The following is a 21,519-nucleotide window of genomic DNA, read 5'->3' on the forward strand; positions in this document are numbered from 1 at the left end:
ATTTTTTTTATCTATTACTTTCATAATAATGTAAATACTATATAGTATACTTTGTCCACATTGCCTAGGCTAAGCCCGCAATGATGTTGATACATTTAGTGAGATTATGTTAATAAAGTTCACCATAATAATAATAATAATAATAATAATAATAATAATAATAATAATAATTTAATTTTTTTTATTTATTACTTTCATAATAATGTAAATACTATATAGTAAACTTTGTCCACATTGCCTAGGCTAAGCCCGCAAAGATGTTGATACATTTAGTGAGATTTTATCAATAAAGTTCACCATGATAATAATAATTGAATATTTTAATATATCTATTTATAATAATAATAATAATAATAATAATAATAATAATTTGCGTACACATTTAAAAAAGGAAATCGATAAAGCCTATTTCATTAAAAAAAATTAATATTAAAAAAAATTTTTTTTTTTTTTTAAATATGTAATAATCTATATATATATCTTATAAATATTCTTAATTACAAAAGTGAATTATTTAATATGAAAAATAGTCAGTCTCAGGTCAGTCCAGCAAGCGCCTTTTCCGCCTCTTTCCATCTCCGTCGCTCTCCTGTATGTTTGCCTTTCTTCTCCTTATCGATCTTGATTCCCTCAGACAAACAAGGGCACTCCGCAGGATGGCAAAGGAGACCTTCGTCCTTATCCATGCAATTGTCGTGGCGTAGTCCTCCCGTTTCTTGGAAGAGATGAGCTCGGCCAGTCTGTAGTGGTACCGCTGACATTTCTCTGACATACCTTCTGTGGTGGTAAAGACCAGGGATGTGTGCCTTGTTCGACTTCTATGACCCGGGATGCGTACTTTCGCTTCTTCTCATCTTCGTGCAGTTTGTACACTTGTTTTGGGCTTATCTATTTATACGAGTCCGCATTAAGGTGACATACCCGTATATCAAAGAATGCGGTCCCCGTTGTCTTTCCCAAAATATGCGGCAATCATCATCATCATCTTTGTAAAATCACGCAGTCATGCAGATATTTGCTTAGACTATTCATGCCCGCAATATTCTGTTTTCATGTAGCAAAAATGTCTGAAGTTGAAATAAACATATAACAATAATATCCTATTATATAATATTATTTATCCTGATTTTTTAAGAAACACGATCAGCTGGACATAATAAAACAGGTAGTATGAACCGGTGATCAGCAATGTTTATGGCACGAGCTGAATGAGCTTGGACCTTTTTAAAAAATTAATTAAAGCTCTGAAGTAACAGCGTGTGTCGATATCTTTTTACCCAAACAAGACATTCTACCTACTCCTATTTTAACAAGTAATAGTTCAAACACTGCGAATTTTTCCCGATTTTTTTTTTTTTTTCTTTTAATTTTCTATTTTGGTGGACTAATTCTACAAATGTATATTCTTTAGTTTGTCGTATTATTTAGCGCTTGAATAAGCGAGTAGAGTGCATACCGTATATCCGTGAAAAACGAAAGAAATTGTATATATGTTCACAAATTAGCAAGTTTAATAGACCTCAGTAGACTGTAGACCTACGAAACTTTAAATTCTTAAGTTAGTACAATTTATTTCAGTTAATTTTATCATTAAGAGTTTTAGCCCCCGACTTCAAGCTATTTACATATGCATTAGGCCATTAGAGTATTTGTCCATTATTAATTTTCCATTCTATTCAATGAATGGCTGTAGAAGCTGCTCTCTTTACTTATCCTTGATTGACGTCTAATAGTACTTTCTCTCCGCAGTAGCTACAGCCTAAAGTTTAATTTACATTTGTCAATTCTTCGGAACACCTTTTTCAGATAAACTTTATTTTCAATCAATGGCATTTTAGAAATCAAAATTTAAAAATAAGCAGCTTGAAAACAAAAGTTTCGTGTTTGATTGACGGCAGTCTATTGCAAAGTGCACGTCGCGATTTTTGTCTGGGGTGGCCGCTTAGCAATGCAAACGCCGGTAATAGTAAAATTTTTGGCCATCGTATTTTTCAAGCTCTTCTGGTTACTAGACGGACAAGCTGCCCCTGGCTTGGAGGACAACTTTAGAACTATATTCATTCTCTGCGGAATAAATATGCTCTGTTAAGTACATCTATTCCAAAGAACGTTGTCTTCGCCAAAGGCGATAGGCGATAGGTCATTCTCGACATGGAAAAGGTTTCTTTGAATACAAAGAACATCGAATCAGTCTCAACACTAAGGTTCATGTTCTTAACGAAAATATGAAGCAGAAACACAAGTCATTCCAGCTATTCTTGGATCGCTTTTCGCCTATCTCCTATTCCCTATATCGCCTTTTGAAGATGACAACCTTTTTTGAAATAGGTATATATATATAGTCTAAAGGACTGTTTCTTTGAGTTGCTTAGCATCTGGCCAGGTCTTTGGAGAGAACGGCGTTGCAACATTAAACGATCTCTTTCGTTTATCGTTGGTGACTTTGGTGTGAGCATCGCTTTTTGAAGGTAGCCTTGATAGTATGGAATGTTCTCTTCTTAAGATCAACTTAATGAAGGCACTTCGGAATTCTCTACTCACAACAGAGTATATAATAGGGTTGGCAGCAGAATTGGCTATCGTCATGATGACCATGGTGTTATAAAAAGTCCAGAAATGATGAATGGAAGGTAGAGGTTTCCAGAACACAACAAGTAATCGAAATACACTGACTGGCAGCATTGTAACTGCAAAGGTGACAACGATAGGCGTCAGGATCTTTTTGGCGCGAGCGTTTTCATTCAGTCTTTTGTGAATCTTGTTGTTAGAGGAGCCGCCCGCTTCTCTGTCAAGGCTTTGGTGAAACAAATTGCTCATACGAATTTCCCGCCATATCCCGACGTAAGTCCATGAGATGACAGCCAACGGTAAAACATAAGAGAAGACAATTAGACTGACCGTATAGGTCGCGCTGAGGGATTTGTGAGGTGCTTTTTCCCAGGCGGGCCAACAGTGGATTTTATTGTTTTCAGTGTCTTCAAAATACGTAAAGATGAAGAAAAGAGGAAATGAAGCGATGAGGAAAGAAACTAGCCAGATCAAGAGAAGGTTACAGATGATCTGCCTTGTCGAACTACTTTCCCCATGAATACCTTTTCCTTTGACTACTATTTTTCTGTACCTCTGGAATGCAATCGACGTGATGAACCATATGGAAGCCCCATAGAAAGTGTCTACGAATGGGTAGATATAAAGGCAGACGATCCTACCAAATGGCCAGTATCCTGGGATTCTCTCTCTGACTACTGCAATTGGAAAGATGACAGTCAGCACTCCAATGTCTGCAAGCGCCAGGTTCAACAGATAATAATGCATGGACGCTCTTCCTCGAAGGCGTTTCGAAGCGATCACGATACAAACTAAAATGTTCCCTACGACACCGGCCAACGCTATGGCTGTCTCAAAAGACAGTCTTGTTATTACTAGTCCTAGTGATTCTTTGTAGTAATCTGGAATCTTTGGGACAATGGATCCGTTCTGAGATAGATTCATTTTCAATCCCGCGTCTCGTGGTGGCTAATTGTTCTTCTTCAAGGTTTCTCTTGACTTTATGTCGTATCTCCCAGCTCCTTGCTCTTAACGGCACGAGTTGTTTGGCCACGATGTACTAAGCCTCTTCACTATCTTCTGTGTAATGGAAGAACAAAAATAAACACTGTAAGTGACAGAATAGCAAAGAGCGCATAAATAACTAAAGCTAGACCTTTCGGCAGAGTAGCTCAGTACCTTCACCAACATTCTAAAAGAATGCACTGGTGGCTGCGTTCATTATTATCATTCTGTTGAAGGCAGCCGGCCATCAATGTAATCGAAACGTCTACCTAATTCATTCCCCTATTTATACACGTGAAAAAGGAATTGAATAAGGAAATTTACTTAGGCTATATAAAGTGCTGTATAGTTAAAAAACGTGATTCGACTTGCCTTATGAAGGCGTGATCATTTGAGATTCACCACATATTTTAAACAACAGTAAGCCTAACAGTGTTTGTGTTTTTATAGCTTAGCAGGGATCGATATATCGTGTCTTAGACACCAAAGGTCACACAGGATATAGTTGTAATTATAAATTTTATCTTCAAGTCACTTGAAGTATAGCCAGATTTAATCTGTATACTCTGTTCTTTCGTCTCTCAAACCAGACACAAAAAGCAAATATAGTTTGTCAACCGAAACGTCTTTTGAAATATTTCCTTGACGGAAACATTCGTTTCATCACATCATAAATCTACAAAAAATATAAAATAATAGTTTAATTAAGTCTATTTGTCCTAACAGATCTTTTGTTTTTGTTAATCCCAGTAGGTCTGGGCGATAAATAGTCTAGAAACACTGACGTTCAAAGGTCAAGGATACTTAAACATTGCTGGCCAAATGGTATGGTTATTACATGATATCTAACACATGAGTAGCAACTATGACTTCTGCTTGATAAAAAGAATACGAAAAGGTAAATGATAACCGACAGAGGCTATTAAATGGGCAGTTTAGGGCAGGGCGCGATTTATCGCTGTAGTCAAAGTGTCGGTAATCCATACTACCACAAAAAGCCGAATATGGGAAGAATTAATGCACTCTCTTCGCAGAATCAAAATGATATCTTCGATGCCTTCATTACCCCGATAACAGTCAGCGTTATGGATTTCATATGTCTCCTTCAGCCGAGAAGATTTCATCTCGTTAACCTTGATTCATTTTACACATTCACTTATTAAAGAATCAAGGATAATCAATTCATGCCTTAATGCGGTTGTGCTTTCCTCATTTAAGTGACGGTGATGTTTGGATATGATTATGATTATGGTATTTATATAGCGCTCTTTTCCATATGGATACAGCTATTTCAAAAAAGGTTGAATATTGAATACTGCATACTGAATAGTACATTCCAAGAACAAAGTGCATTGTGGGTCATAGTGGCATTGTCTAAAGTAGGATTAATAATAATTGTGGTCATTCGAGCCAGTGAAGGTCTAACCGTTTGCAAAGGCAGCACCTTCTCCTCAGTTATTGAAGACCCTGAGTGTTGGCTTGAACCACGATCTCCCGCACAACAGACCAACGCTCTTACCAACTGAGCTACGAATGGATACAAACTTAATCGTTAATCGTTATTCCTTTTTTCTTTTTTCTTTTTTCTTTTTTTTTTTTTTTTTTTTTTTTTTTTTTTTTTTTTTTTTTTGCCTATTAAAGACGTGAGCAAAGAAAAAATGCTTTGGTAACCAAGTAACCATAATTATTAATACTGAAAACTGCCCACTTTGTATCAAAAAGTAGTTTGGATTATAATCAATGCTTCGCATTTTGCCTCTTACATCATGCATATGGAAGAACAATTCGTTAGACAAAATATTTACAAGAAAAGAAAAAAATCAACGCATGATAAATTTCTGTGCGCGAGACATAAATACGTCATCATTGAGCGGGAGTCTTTTATTTTTACTTATGACAGCCACGTTTTTTTACGTTTGAACTTAGCTATTAAAAATGTTCGTCTAAACACAACGCAACGAGTACTGAGGACTTTTAGAGTAAATTGTGGTGCGTGCGTTTATAACATCCGCGGTAGAGATCTGTACGATTGAAGACCTCAAATCTTAAGGACGCCCGGAATTGAAATCAATAAAGTTTATAATTGCCTTATGAGTGAAGTCGAGATAAGACACGAAAACTCTTTCGAAGTTTATATTAGCGTACGTGGACAGAGTGATTACAATTACATTTCTATTTATGACATTCGTCGGCATTGTTTGTGCGCATCGATCTGTTCTGCGCATATCATAAAATTCGAGCAAAAAGCTACAAGATGTTTGTATGTATTCGTAAATATTTTCAAGAATCGTCTAGCAATCCATTTAGTTCTTCTACAAAACAATTGATTGTGCCGCGCGAGAAATATTTTGAAGAAAGAAGGCTACACTAGTTTGCTATCACCTCACTCCTCAGTGGGTGCGGTGATCTGACAAGAACTTTTTATTTGCTAATCCAACTTCTATAATAATCTAATTTCGCCAAGCGAAGCTTGAGGGGGAAACATGGTAAACGCATTTGCGCGCGAAAAGTATGTGAACAATCAATGCACACAGTGAAAATACCGTAAGGACATAACGTCATCCACTTACAGCATTTCCAGAGCAATAGCTTATCAGAATTTTTTATAGATACGGCACGTCCTTGCGGTAAACTTTTCATTATAAAGTCATAAAAAATCTGCACTTTGAAATAGCAAGTTACGTGTGCGTGTTTCTGTGAACATAAATCTGTGTCTTTAGCTCAGTATAGAAAATACTAGCTTTTACCGCTCTACGATAACTGGAATAGTCTGATAGACATAGAAAAAGACTGCAACCAAAATGTAACCTGTATTAATGTGTTATTTTCGTTATCTACTTCATTAAAAAGCTCTTTTATCCCATATTTTTATCAACAAAGGGCCAAAAATTTCATTGAACATTTCTATTGCAAAGCAAATTAAGTCTACTTCATAATCAAGTTGTAAAAGATAATTGTTTAGATTCAATGAATGATATACCTCAGTACTGCATTAGAAAGCTCTTTTATTCATATTTTTATGTCATCAAATGGGAAAAAAAATTAGAACATTTTTTGAACGCTTATTATATCTACTTCATAATCAAATTGTAGTTGATAATTGTTTCATATTAGCCCGGTTAAGTAAATGATTTACTTTTCTAATCGTACGGCCATCAATCTTCATGTCAAAAAGGCCTGATGATACGATTGTATAATACGTACCAAAACTGCTTCGATAGAATGAATCGTCGAAGCGGTCTTTGTGAAGTTTTGCTGATAATAAGGGAATATCTTTTGTGATGACGCTAATTAATTTATTTAAAAGCTAACAGCTACAAACTTATCGCGTATGTGACTTAATGCATCGCGACCTGTGAGATAATTACGTCTTACATCAGTAACTGCGGCGTGGACGAGAAAGAGATTGTCTGGGGATCCTAGCTAGGAAGGTAATCCATTTGGCAGTAAAGAGAAAAAGCTTTTTTGTTAGAAGTTTTTCAACGTTCATGTATCTGCGCAAGCGCTGTCGGTAAATAAAACGATAACATTCAAGCGAAAAGGCGGGATCTTATTATAGTGAGTGTTGGATTCCAAAGTAAAAAAAGGAGGTATGATAACTATCCTTTGAATTCCTCAGTACTGAAGAATTACCGGTAAAAGACGCATGCATCTCAACTGGATGTCAAAGACGTGTATATAAAAGCACGAGGCTACCACGACGCTGTCTGACCTTAAAACACAGCTCATGCATGGAGTTTGATAGGTCCGATATCGAGTATATCAAGAAGAGAATAGACCTTTTCTGAGATAACGAACATGCTGCATTGTAGTCTAGCTTCGGTACAAACATATCTGAATCAAGTGTTTAACGTGCGTGCTTAGTTCATTAGTTGATGACTGGTAAGACAGCCATGCATCCGTCCTGCGATAAATGTCAAGCAAAAAATCCAGCTATTTTGCACGCTCTATATAATGCTTGGTCACATCGTCGCGTCTGCGAGTCATTAGTTCCACATCGTATTTTTCTTCGCACATTTTTACTGACGAGCGCCAATAGTGCAAGTTACCACTACTATGGATATAACTAGAGTCGTAGCTGACCAAAAAATCTATCGTGAGAGTTTTTTGTTCTGTGTTTTTGACGTAATCATTTTGTCAATTTTTTAAATTCGTTTCAAATTCTTTTAAGTTTCGTATTGAAAGCTGGATAGCCAGACAGACAGAAAGACAGACTTTTTTATTCAGTATCGAGTATTAGGATATACATTGACATTTTACCCGAATAAACATTAACGTATGAAGGCTATAATTGTTGATTTATAGTAGTTTTTCTTATGTTATAATAGATTCACCTGGATAGCTGTTTGTTACAGCCAATCACCCCGCGCGCGAAATCGTACGATTTGCTGTCGTGACAAACTTTTGGCGAATTTCGGCAGAGAAAATTTCTGTCTGCGATGAATCGTCAACGAGGGAGACTATGCTAGCAGGGAAGGGAAGACAGCTTTGAGCGCCAGCACTGAGTTAATAGAGAGGACTCCAGCACAGACAGACAGACGGACTCAAGGACAGAGAAATTTTGACCCCGTTTCGAAACTGTAATCCTCGAGCGCGGACCAGGGCACGATCATGTTATCGTGATCATCAGAACCATAAATTAGACAAAAAGAAAATAAAACGTGAGGGAAAAATAGGAGGTCGAAAAAATCTTGCGAGTGACCGAAAAAAACATGGACACGAAAACAACAGATTAGAGCGCGCAAATTGTAAAGCACTGATAAAGCACTCACAACCAGACATGAGAGAACAAATGATGGTGATGCATCACATTTCACCTGCTCAGGCTCTCGGGAACTCAAATGTAAAGCAAACAGAATTTGGAGCAAATCATAAAATTCATAATTACTTCGTGTCTCGCTCGAAGGACGGAAAAAGCATGGCCTTCGAGGCGAATGGTCGTATCTGCGTGAACTGTTAGTGTAGTACAAGGCAATACAGTCAAATCAGACTCAGGGGTCCGGTTGTACGAAGAGTGGATAGCGCCATTCAACGAATAAATCTTATCCAATGGATAAAGTGACGTTGTTATCCAATAAATATATTCAATGGATAAGATTTATCCGTCGGATAGGCCATGTCCAGGCCTTAATTCATACAAATTTCAGAATGTCATATCCTCGACAGTCAAATGTTGGAAAATTGCAAATACTAATTCTGACTAACCTGTTAGCTTTGTATTAAATAGATAAGGCAGTATTGAATAGAATGAAATGGTGAAAATGTCGGTACCAATATAATAGACTTTTGGTTTGAACAGAAGTGACCGATATGCTCAGTAATTAGTTTATTGATTCGCAAAAGTGAGACCGCTGAGAGTACTAGGATGTTTGGTGTTGATTAGATGACGTCACTGACACCTTTAAAGATTCGTAGAAATCTTATTTTTCTCTACGGAATATAAAGAAGAAATCTTAACCAGTGATTATTAGAACTTCAAAGATCATTCCAGCCTAGTTCAAGCTGAATTGAATCTCGGACGACTTTAGTGATACTCTTCCTTTAGCACAGAGTACCATCCAGGTGTCCGGTGCGCATAGAAACCGACCAATCACAGCACGCTTCGATGCTTAGCCGAGCGGTCCTAGCTCTACATCTCTTACAATTAGAAAAACACGCGTTTTAAAAACATTTAGAGAAATAAAGTTGAAGTATACATGATGTAATAAAAATTAAAAAAAAAAATCTTTGCCGTTCATCTCCTCGAATTCCGAGAGAGATGTGACTTTTAAGAATTCAGCGAAGGCCACTCGAAATACAACAACGATTCTTTTAGCGCTCATTTTTTCGTTCAGCTGGATGCAATAGTCTTGCAATAGAGAAAGGGGAATAAAGGACGCTGTAAGATAACCATACTCTATCTCTTAACGATCGACTTGAATTCACCTACCTTCAATTGAAATCCTACGAATTTCTCTTTGATCCATGTCACACTTCTGCAGCACCACAGCAACTCAACAAAATGAAATCTTGAAATTCCAACTATGCCTTTTTGGCTTAGAAAATATTTTTTTCGGAACTCAACCTTCGACTAAAGTTTTCCACTACTACTGCAATTATAACCCTACAACTATGCGCAATTCTCCCGTCTTTATTGCATACACAAACAATCTAATACCTACGTATGTAAAAGCCACAATCGTATTAAGGACGCGAAATTTTAGTGCTGTAAGAGTAATTGCGGTATTGCAAGGTGATGTATTTGCGCGTGTGACAAATTAGTCAATGGGGGAGGGGAGAATAGAAAAAGATGGTGTCGTGAACCCTTTTGGGCGGTTAATTTTTACAGCTTCACTAAGCACACTCTAAGAGTTTTCAAGTTCTAGATAAAGTAAAATCGAGCGAAGAAAAAACTGGACTTTTATTTAAAAGTCGAAGAATTGAATTTGAATTTCCACGGAGCCACCATTGATGTTTTAGAGTACGAAACACAAATTACTATTATTATCATAAATTTTTGTAGCCAAAATGTCTGCCACTAGTGCTCCAATATACAGCTCCTAAAATCCTCCACAAAACATAAATCTGATTGACTTCGGGAAAGCCCCACATGATGAACTAATATCGCACAGTAAGTATTGTATTCTATTACGTTTATTCGTTTTAAGTTCAAAGGTTTCCATAAAACAGGCTATGTCGCCGCCCAGTCTGATGCAGTATTGATCGGCGGGACTTCTTTGAATGTGAAACGAAACTCAACTTCATCATTGGACATTTTTAGTCATAAAGTTTATCATTTCAAATTTGTCGGAAAAAACTTCAGCACCGCAAAACATACCGCGCTCTTTCGGCTGCTCTCTCTCCGATGAGGTGAAAAAAATTCTAAGCTGCATCAGATTTATACGAGCACGTTTTGCTTGACACGTTGTATATGCTCATGTAGATAATGATATAATGATATAATAATATGATAATAGGGGATTAACAGTGACACAGATGAGATCTTCTCTCCGTTGGTCTAATTGGAATTTAGAAGTTGACTTTTGCGGAGGAAGACAAAAACCGGAGAACTGGCCGAGAAAAACCCGACTCGAGGTACAGGAGAGAACCAACAAGCAACTCTACGAACATACGACATTGAGCCAGGAATTGAACCTGCGTCGCTCTCAACTCGATCTAAGCCGTCGTTCTTCCCATGAAAAAAGGTGCACGTTTTTCCTTGTCAAAGTTGTCAAGGCAACTAACTTGATCTCTAATGTGCTCGTGTAGACGGAGAACAAGGAAAATCTAGCAAGGAATATTTATGAGTTACCGCCCCCAGTACTTTGCTTTGTTATATCATTGAACATGGCTGCTATCTTTTGTTATTTCGTTATTGTATATGGCCCATTTTCAATCGAAATTTATAGATATCAGTAATTCATGATAACCATCCAATGATTGAATGATAATAATAATAATAATAATAATAATAATGATAATAGTTATTATTATTATCATCATCTTCATCATTAATATTATTATATTATTACTACTACAACTACTACAACTACAACATATATTAATTAATAACATTAAAAATAAATTAATAAAGTTATTAGTAGCAAACATATTTATTAAAGAGTAATAAATATTCTAAATATTGAGTATAAACATTTTCACTGGTCAATCTTTCAAGTATTCCTAATATAATAGAATACCCCTGACAGAAGACAAGCTTAACACGAGCGAGCCGTTCTATTGCATAAAGGTTCTTATAACCATGGCAGGTAACTTTAATAACGTATTGTTAATTGGTTTTCACGGCCTTCACCGAAATAATAATCTTTACTTTGAATAGCAATTGGCAGTTTTGTTGTATCCAATAATTTATTCATATCTTTGGGGCGAAATCTTGCAGGAACGCTCAGTCGAAAAACGTCATTGTTATTGTTACTAGGTAACGGAAAGCAAGTAATTTTATAGGGCTTTTAAGTATGACGTCAAACGTGCAGAGAAGCCTCTTCCGTATTCGAAACGAAAAGCGGTAGTTCTATAAAAAATTTTCTATGATAGGACCTTGTGTCCAGAGTTTTAATTTTTTTTTTTAGACGGTGGAAAGTAAACACTGAGAAGAATTTTTTCGCTTCATCTTAGCGCGGGTTTTTGTGAGAAGTTGAACCCTGAAATACGTCACAGCTTATAAGATGTTCAATACTAGAAGCAGAGAGTCAATAGCTGATGTTCAGAAATGTTGAATTTTTTGTTTTTGTTTGTCGTTTTTGTTTGTTTTAGCTTTAAAATCTACTATGCAATATTGCTATAGCGAAAATGCAAAATCTAAATGAGCAAAAAAAATTTTAGAAAAGAATTTTAGAAAAAAAGTTTTAGATTTTGATTGTGATGTTAATAGCTGGAAGTGGCGTGTCCAAAAATAAGTCACTGCAAGCAAGATACTAAAACAATTTTAGTATGAGAATCGAAACGTGTGTGTGGTTGTCCAAGTTTGTCGAATGATGCTATTACAGGCAGATGTTGAACATTCTTTGCGCATGCAATGTGCGAAATGCCTAAGAGATCAAGGTCATGTTGCATATGACATTTTGAGCCTTAATTGCTAAAACTAGAAGCTTATTATTTGTGTTTTCTTTCTTGAATCATTCCAGTTTTTTGCTATTACTACGTAGGAATAAACTTTTCAGTATTTAACATTTTGTCTAGTGAAAAATTAATGATCTTTGCAAAAGTGTTTTGCTCTAAGGGTCGTAATTCAACCAATCATTCAATTTTGCCAACAAACGCTTACAAAGCAAAGAACCGTTTTTATTTTGATATGTTTTTAACTTCAAAAGATTTATGGAAACAGCCTCAATGCACCGAAATGAGTTTCGGTCACAGAACGTCATTATATCTTTGCTTTCAAAATTATCATTTCGTTAGAATCACTCGACTATTCCTTTCTTCTTTTTTGTTTTTAATGTTTAATTAATGGGGTTTACTTTTTCGGTGTCAGTGAAACACCTAGACAGATTCATAAACCGCATCTATGTACTCAGAGTATCTGAGGATAATTTTTACCATGTTTTAAGTCGGGATGAAAGACGACCAGTCACTCATTAAGCAAATGCAATTTTGCTTCTTTTACGAGGTTTACAAATTGTCAAATTTTAATCTCTTCTTGGACGTCATTTATGTGTTTTTTTTATTTATGTCTAATGCGAATAACAGCAGACGCAGATTCTACTAAAATCCTTCCTCTGTGAAGGATTAACAATATGAAGTCGAAGTCAATGTAGGAAATTAATTCTTCGTTTTACTGATTGCAGAAAAAACATTTCCCATGGTGTCAGCGTTGTGAAAAATTGTATACGAAACCGATAAATTTAAACACTTAACTCGTCGTTTTTGTGGTCTCTAGATGACCGCATTCGTTTGTTAGGTTTCTCTAAGTGTTTACTAACATTGAATGTATGTACTATCGATGAATGAAACAGCATTACAAATAAAAAACATAAAAGCTAGGAGATTTAGTTTACTTAACATCGTGACACAAACACATCTCACCTTTTGTTGTGGTGTATTCGTAGCAAATTTCTTCTTAAATAATGACTTGTTACTCCTACCAGCAGATCTATTTCACTCGGATGTCCGTCCAGCAACCCTTTGTTGCAAAGTCTCAGGTTGATCACCTATTTGAGAGAGCAGAGGATGTTAAACCAAGATGGCATGACGGGATTGATGACAAGCGGAAGACGTTGTTAAAGGCTTTAGAACTTTAGAACTTTCCATCCACAAAGATAACAAGCTTCCTTCCAACTTCCCTAACGATTTTTAGGAAGTCTTTCAGGTTTCGAGTTTATATTTCCCCCTCAAATAAGATGCAAGACGGGAAGGATAATGTACTAAAGTACAGCTCCAGCGTAGCTTTGTATACGATTCAAGTTTGTAATTGACAATCAAGACACAATATATGTGTTGACACCATTTGCCTCGTGCAAAAAGAAACTCTTTCAAATAAATAGCACTTAGAGTAATGAATTAAAAGCAACTTGAACAATAAGACGGGTTTAATAGCAATTCCTATTGGATCTTGAACTTCACAACTTTAAGCCAATCACAGACATAGATCGACGAACGTCAGAGGAAACTAAAGTGAAACTCGAAGGACAAAATGAAGTTGAACTGAATTAAAACTAAAATAAATTCATCATCTTTTCCTTTTGTTTATTTAGCAGACAGACTTTGACACAGGTGCATTAACAATTTACACACATATACAAACATTTCATTTATCATCTATAAATGTAATTCCCTTTAAGTTCAAAGTTTTATTCTTCACCGATACTAAATAAATAGTTCACTCGAAACTCGAGTGGAAAGATTAAAAGAGAAAGAATAACACAGTTAGCAGCTCCAGGGGTTGTTATTGTGTAAAACAATTCATGTGTTAAAGCAAAACAAATCTCTTGTATCTCCAATACCTTTTAATTACTACTCCAAAGAAAATATATCACGTTATGAAGCTTCTAAGTACCCAAAAGTCAAAACATTCTTCCCTATTTTAAGTAATTCAAAGTGGATTTTTCCTTATTTTACAAAAAGACGAGAACAAAACATTTCAAGTTCATTTATTGCATTTTATTACAGCAGTTTTAAAAGTTCTGAGAGCGAATCTCAGTTTTTGTCAGTACTCAGCTGATAGAGGGGCAGATTGACTGCAAAACAGTGCCTTTATGTTTCTATTCTGTTTCATACTATTTAAAAAAAGACGTTAAGGAGTCAAGGATTAAGCATCCTATTTTTCGTAAATATAAAACCGGAATTTTGTTTCTTTGTGCCTGGGTACCTTAAGTGCTCGCAGACGGGTTTCCCAATTGGTGTTTGTTATAGCATCTTTAGGATTATTAGCCCTGAGTATGTCCATCACTGAGGCTTATTGACGTGTCGACTAAGGTTATTTTGCCATAATCTCCGGTATCATCGATAAAAATCTTATTAGCCGAGATTTTAGTTGTAGCTTTTTTAGTTTCCTCTCGAAATGAAAGAACAGTATTTTTGCGTGCATTTTGATACCCATTTTTAATAAGTTCAATCTTTTGCTAGCTTTTGTGGGTTATAGAAGAAAAAAGAAAAAGAAATCACCCTTTTGTCGTCCTCTCGCCTTGTCCTACAATTCTCCTCCCCCCTCTCCCTCACCCAAAATACGGCACTCAGCTCCACACTGACTGCCCTTCTTTCTTAAAAGAATAGTCCCCCAGCGAATTGAAAAAGACCATAAATTATTGACAGTGATTAAATATAGCCGTTGTAGTTTGTGAGCTATGATGTGGCCATCAGTACGGTTGGCCAGGTTTTAACAAAACGCTTTTCCCCCTCGTCCGAACCATTTCCCCTAATTAAAAAAGGGAAAGATTGGAGAAAGCGTTTTCCGTTTCTTCATAAATGTCTAAATGCACTATCTAAATGGTCGCTACAGCCCTGATTAGACTGCGAATTTTGCCGTTTCAACACCAAGATTTCTCCGGCTTTACATTATTTTAGATAGCTAAGTTCTTCCATATCGGACTAAATGGCCAAGATAAATAGCTTTCATTCTATCCTTTCAAGTCATTTTTCAATCTAGTACATTCTTTTTGGTTTACATTCATTAGCTTTTAAGCAAACTGAAGTCAAATCTGTTAAAAAAAGCTATATCATTATTCAACTTTATGTTATAGGAAACGTTATTTTATATGACCATCCGTACTTCAGTCCATCTGCGCAGCGTTGGTCTTGAGATATATGTATTATACGAACTCTCATCACCATTAAATTCATATTCATCATCTTGTTTGAGTTTCAAGTGTCGGATTTTACATAAACTTCACAACAACAGAAATAGCGAATGAATAAAGCGCTACTCACACTTATACTGAGAAGTGTAGAATTCTGTAACGGGAATCGAGGGAAGCGATGTGCTTATTTGACGGGAAAGCAAACAAACAAAAAAAAAAAAAACTGGTTCCGTGACGGATTGGAACTTGTGAGGGTATATACTCAAAAACTCCACAACAACAGGAATATCGAGTAATCGGGTGCGGCCACTTGCACTTATAGAAGGGTAGAATTCTGTAACAAAAATCAAGGAAAGGCTTACCTAGTCCCCAGGAGAAAATACTGGGTCCATACCGGCTTGGAACTCATTCTCGCGAAGATATATGCCGCGGGATAGGCCAACTGTTGAGAACAGTTGATCTTGTTGATTTTTGAAAATTTGATTAGTGAAGAATGCTTTGAATCATAAGGTTTAATGATGATGTTAGTAAAAAAGGTCTTCTTTTATCGTGTTTGTTTAGGGTTGGGGATGCGATCTGGCCGTCTGCGGTCTGGCGGTCCGCGAGAATGAACCACTGAGAAGTGGATTGCAATCAGTATCCTATGTAATATTGTCTCGTCATAACTTTCATGGTAAAGCACATTGACAGACCCTGATATTTTTGTTCTTCAAAGATATAAATGACAAAATAACACAATATGTAACAAAACCATTAGACACTATAGCCGATTCAATTACCCGATTTAATAAATATTAAATCCCGATGCCATTAAGGTACTGAGTAAGACGACCAATACATAGATACTTCCCTTCGAGTGTCTCAGCATTAAAATTTATCCTTTATTCCACAACATCACAACTTTAAAAGTCTTTCAAGGCAAAAGGTGTAGAAAAATATGTTCCTGACTCATGTTTGTATCATTTTTGAGCGCTTGAAGGCATCCCCCTTCTCTTTACACGTTTCCTGGGGTAGTTCACAAGTTCCCGTTCCGTTTGGTGACAGACAAATTGAGCTTTAAGACTAATAACCATGACATTTTTCCGCTTACGCTGACAGGCCAAATGGAAAGCGATTCATTTGCTTAATAAAAAGTCACTAAAAGCCTCTATAAAGCCTCTTCCTAGACTCATGCATCTAGGATAGGCAAGAGACAGTATTGTGCTACGTCATAAACAGCGTCTCTAAAAACTAAAATAACAGATTACAGGCAAAGCCAGCATAAACAGCCATTTTCTATTCCCACAGGTGAAATTTTTTTTTTTTTTCATTTAGCAAGCCTTTTTTCCCCAATTTCCAACCTTTAGAAATTAAGCCCTGCAAACGAAACTAAACTAAATTGTGTTTAGTTGTGTAACCGATGGTGATGGCATCGTGTACGTGCCAAAACTAAGTCGAAACTTTAATTCTTTTTATTTAATTCGTGGATTAACTTTATCAGATTTTCCCTTACAGAAAAAAAACCCATATTCTTCCTTTAAAAAACAAAAACAAAAATAAATAAATAAATAAATAAATAAAAAGCTAGGTCTTTGGGAAATGTATATATATATTTTTACAACTGGAGCAAGGTCTGAAGGTTGTTATCTCCTATTCTCACTGAAGCTGGCCAAGATAATGGAACTAAAAGGAAGTAAAAAGAAAAACAACAACAACAACACACACACACACACACACACACACACACACACACACACACACACAAAATAAATAAATAAAAAAGGAAAGAAAAGGAGGTAAGAAAGCATAGGAAAATAATTTGAAGAAAATAAAATAAAAACGTAACAGGATTTTTTCTGATTGTTGTTATGGTGTTTCATCGGAGAAAAGTCCATAAAATGATTGTTAGAAAACCGTAACTAAAAACAACTTCTCATTTCTTGAGTTAAAAGAAATGCTTTTCTAGTTCATGAAGGATTCAAAAACCTTTTGGATTATCCCATCAAATGCGAGGATCCCCTTGACTTATTAATTTACTTATATTCTATCGGTTCCAGTTTTTAATATATATAAACCTGACTTTGGAAGTATTATCTTTCTTATGAATCTCCGGGGAAATCCTCTTAGAAATTCGAATGTCTGGGCCGCATTTCATATTAAAACCCGAACAATTATTTGTTTTTTAATTAAAAATCCTATATTTTCTACACAAATCGTTTTAAACTGTTGTATGCTGGTTAATAAGATGGATTCGTGGAACTTGTCTTGTATCGTCCGAAGACTTGAAAAAAATAATTCACGTATAGGTGGTACTGTTTGGTTGTGTTCCGGCATATAGAGTAACTAAATGACGTCAAGCTTGAGTATTTCGTTGAACGCCGTTTCTAGGACAAGTGGACCCCACTGCGAAATCAAAAATATTGCTCTGATCTCATGCCTTTGAAAGTGATATTGGATCATTTTATGTTTAAAATAACTTACTTCAACGCTAGCTAACGCTCTGAAATGGAAACCAACTAAAAAAAAATCGTATAATTCAGTGAATAGAAACGAAACGCATCGAAAAAATCCGCCATTTTTGGACATTTTGTTTTGATAATCTTGCAACATTAAGCTTAAATCTAACTCCGTTTTTTTTTTTTTTTTTTTTTTTTTTTTACACGAAAAGGTCAACTGATAACGAGGATTAAATGCAGAGAATTAAAACTTTTCTGATAATAATTCAATACTTAGCAAGAGACGTTTGTTTCGAGAAATGTTTCGTACCAAAAAAAGGAAGAAAGAAAACCGCAGATTTACCCGCAAACAAGAATTGGTTTGGCTCTTTTTATGAGTTAAAGTTTACTTAAAATTATTCCTGGAATTTGGATTGTTATTTTAAAAGTAAAGACCTAAGAAATATTTTTTTTCTTACCGTTCAGAGGAACCGCAGGGCTGGCGTCTTTTGCTCTTCTCAGTTCTCTTCAGAAAGATGTGTCCAAGACAACAGCAAAATCGTTGGGAACAGTAGTTTGCTTATCTGTCGAGTAATTGCAGAAGAAAATAAACAATGTAGACACAGATAACTTTATCTTTACAAAAGGAAGTCTGTCATATGGTGTCCAAGACAACAAATCAATCGCTGTAATATGTGAAGTTTTTTGACACGAGCTGTCTGTCAAAAAAAAAACAATATTGACTGGACCGATGGTTAGTTATTTGCAAAAACGACAATCCTCTCCTGGTGCACGTTCAATTTATAGCTGAAATTTTCGGATGGGAAATTCCATTAAGTTTAAGGAAGTCATTAATGCGTGCTTGGTAGTAGAATAACGTAGATATTTTTGATATATTTAACGCCAAACGCCAAGTCTTCTCTCAATTTTCCTAGTACGTGATCTGGGCTATATATGACAAGATTAATAAATAAGATGGTGAAAACAAGATTAATAAAAAAGCTGTTAAAGCTTCGAAGTGCCGTTTAAATTTTAGACTTGGATGAAGCCAGGGACTGGAAAAAAAGACATGATTGGCCGATGCAAGGTTTAAGATATTTTCTTTGAGTTATTCGGGAAAAACTACATAACCACAGAGAGAAAATAGATGTTTTTCGTTATATACAAAAGCTGTTGGGTTTTAAGAGATTAAAGCCGTGATTACTGAACAACGGATGATTTCATTTGAATTAAAGCTGATGTTATGAGATAGCATTAAAGTAACTAAACGCACAGATTGAAAACGCGTTTACTTTATGCTAAAAACCGTTAAGATTAAAGACTGGGTTCGTCAAGGAGCGCGCGCGCGTCTATTTCCCGCCAAATTAACCACAAATCCCAGAGTGCCGCATGTGTTACAGTAAGCCCAGAGAGTAAGCCGTTCTTGATAAGATTAGCCCGGGGCACTACTAATAACCCGAACTAAAGATAAGTGACTGCTAATTTTTGCGTTTATCAAATATTTATAGCAAACTTTTGTTCTCAGGATAAACCGCACGAAAATGAATTATCCTAATATTTAATAAAAGAAGGAAATCTGCTCAAAATATAAGATAATGGTTTTGAAACTGGTTATTAGTCCTTATTTAGTGGCTTGCAACGCATTTTTCAGATGGTTTTTCAGGGGGTCATTTTAGCGACATGGTTTTGAGATAACGACCAGAGCCAGGATATTGAATGCTAACTGATGCAGGTCAAGACTTAATCTTAAATATTTCCGTCTCAAAGAATTAGCCTTGCATTTTCTTAATCCTATAAAGCTTTTGTATCAGATAAACACCAACATATAATGGACGTTTTCGTTGTTTTTGTAGTTTTGTTTCTTCAGATATAAGAGCAAAATGTTGTCGGCCGCAAACATAGGTTTGGCACAAGCTTCCTATCTGGACTCAAATAAACTTCGAATAAGCTAACTGAGTTTGACTTTACAGCGGAATCTAGTGCGGTATGTATGTACTACACACTCGATGAATTAAATTGTTATTAATCGCAGACCCAAAGTTAAAACTAACTCAGTTTTGAACTAGCACTGAGCATGTCCCACAAGAGATGGGAGTATGGTTGTGCCGGGAAGTTATCGACATGGTTACTCCTTACTAATGCAGTGGTACCTCTATTAAAAGCGCACACTAGTTCGGTACCCTATTTTTACTGTTGAGCTTAACATCTATTCTGCAGAATAGGTCCCAAGGCAAGTGTAGAAAGATTTTTTTACTAGCTTAGTATCAAGCTATCTCTGCAATGTTTAAAATTTTTTATACCTCTACTAGGTTTGTTCTTGCATTTTGCTTTATACTTATTCTTTATACTTTATACAACTGTTTTTTCCTAGATTTTTTCAGCCTTTATTTGATTAAACAGTATTTCTACTTTAACAGTTTTGCCGGGTTTTTGATCTTCAAATCGAGATTAAATGTTAAAAACAAGAACGGTCCAAAAACCAAAACACATATGGAAACCAGGCCATTGGCTGGTTTGGGGTAACAATAGAATTTCTCGAAAAACGTTGGTAACATATCGTAACTGAGCTTACACGATGGCTTTCTACATCTCCAGAACTGAGTTTCAGAAGCTAAAGAATTTCTCACCATGAATGAAAGTATTCCCTCCTACAGATAAGCCCTTGGAATAAAGACCTAATATCTCAGCCAGGTGAACTTAACTGATATACTTGATATACTGCGCAGATTAGCTGAGAACTTAACTTTGCGGTAAGCCTGGACAACACATGGTGGAGTCAACTGCTTCTGTTCTATTGGACCTGTTGGACTTTCATATCGTAGGATTTAACAATGAGGTTTAAATCAAATTGCGAATTTGTAAAATTTTAAAGCAATTTTTAAAAATTCTTTCCTACCTAAGTTCAATATTAGCTGTACGAATCTATGGAGTTTGATAGACTTCTGAGTCTTGCAGGTGAGATTGCGGGAAAAGAACTTACAAAAGAAATCACGTACATTTTTTCCTCGACTGAGAATTCTTTTGTATTTTGCTGTTAGTCCCATTTCATACGTCACTATGCATCAGCTGCCGCTCCAGTGACGCATGATGGAGCAAGTCCTGTCGAACATCACGGGTCAGTGCCGTACCAAACTGCATGACCAAACTGATCCATACGCCGCTCTTAGGTTCGGCACATGAGTAGAGCGGCGTATGGAACGGGCTTATCAGCAAAATACATTTAAAAAAAAAAAAAAAAAAAAAAGGGAAAAGAAAGAAAGAAGGAAAGAAAGAAAGAAAGAAAGAAAGAAAGAAAGAAAGAAAGAAAGAAAGAAAGAAAGAAAGAAAGAAAAGAAATTCCTTCTCGAATAGTTAAAAGAACTTTACGTTTGGTACATTTGTACAGCAATAAAAAAAATGCTTTTCCTCCAGTCTTTTTAGGCCTAATTAAAACGCTTAACATCAATATAATACGATCGCTAAGAACACAGAAATCGCTAAGTAAACACTCTTTTATACTATCACGAAAATGTTAGCAAAAAATCTGACAATTAAGATTTCAGCCATATCGCAAAAAAATTTTTTTCCTTCTGAGGAAATATAAATAATATATCAAAGAAATATTTATTTAAGGGTCGTTCAAACGTTGATTGCGTTTACTTTTTTGATTAGTATGTACAGAAAACATTTATATTTTTGTAAGCTATTTTTTGTATATTGTAGTTTGTTTCTGATTTGAATACAGAAAAGACTGCGGATTATTCACACTGTTCACAGCTTTACGGTAAATCAACTTCGCAAAAACTAGGCCCCGAAGGAACCATAAATCACTATAGAAGCAA

At 35.8% G+C, this 21,519-nt stretch overlaps 1 protein-coding gene across 5 annotated transcripts in view; it reads right to left on the bottom strand.

Moving 5' to 3' along the window:
• Nucleotides 1-1,551: 1,551 nt before the first annotated feature.
• The window catches only part of LOC116296090 (galanin receptor type 1), a 31,068-nt gene continuing 11,100 nt past the window's right edge, over nucleotides 1,552-21,519 (bottom strand). For 4 of the 5 annotated variants that reach the window (XM_031704047.2, XM_031704048.2, XM_031704045.2 and 1 more), the window contains exons 2-4: nucleotides 18,178-18,282; nucleotides 13,075-13,199; nucleotides 1,552-3,627 (exon numbers count right to left, since the gene is read on the bottom strand). In XM_031704047.2, coding sequence (XP_031559907.2) covers nucleotides 2,344-3,492 — 1,149 coding nt within the window. In that variant the 5' untranslated portion in view covers nucleotides 3,493-3,627; nucleotides 13,075-13,199; nucleotides 18,178-18,282 and the 3' untranslated portion in view covers nucleotides 1,552-2,343. Of the gene's footprint in view, nucleotides 3,628-3,726; nucleotides 3,871-13,074; nucleotides 13,200-18,177; nucleotides 18,283-21,519 lie in introns of those variants that run through there. The other variant, XM_031704052.2, reaches the window with a different exon arrangement.

The sequence above is a fragment of the Actinia tenebrosa genome, unplaced genomic scaffold (genome assembly GCF_029948245.1).
Source record: "Actinia tenebrosa isolate PJP-AT-01 unplaced genomic scaffold, QUT_ActTen_1.0 PGA_scaffold8__29_contigs__length_14323225, whole genome shotgun sequence".
Lineage (NCBI taxonomy): Eukaryota > Metazoa > Cnidaria > Anthozoa > Actiniaria > Actiniidae > Actinia > Actinia tenebrosa.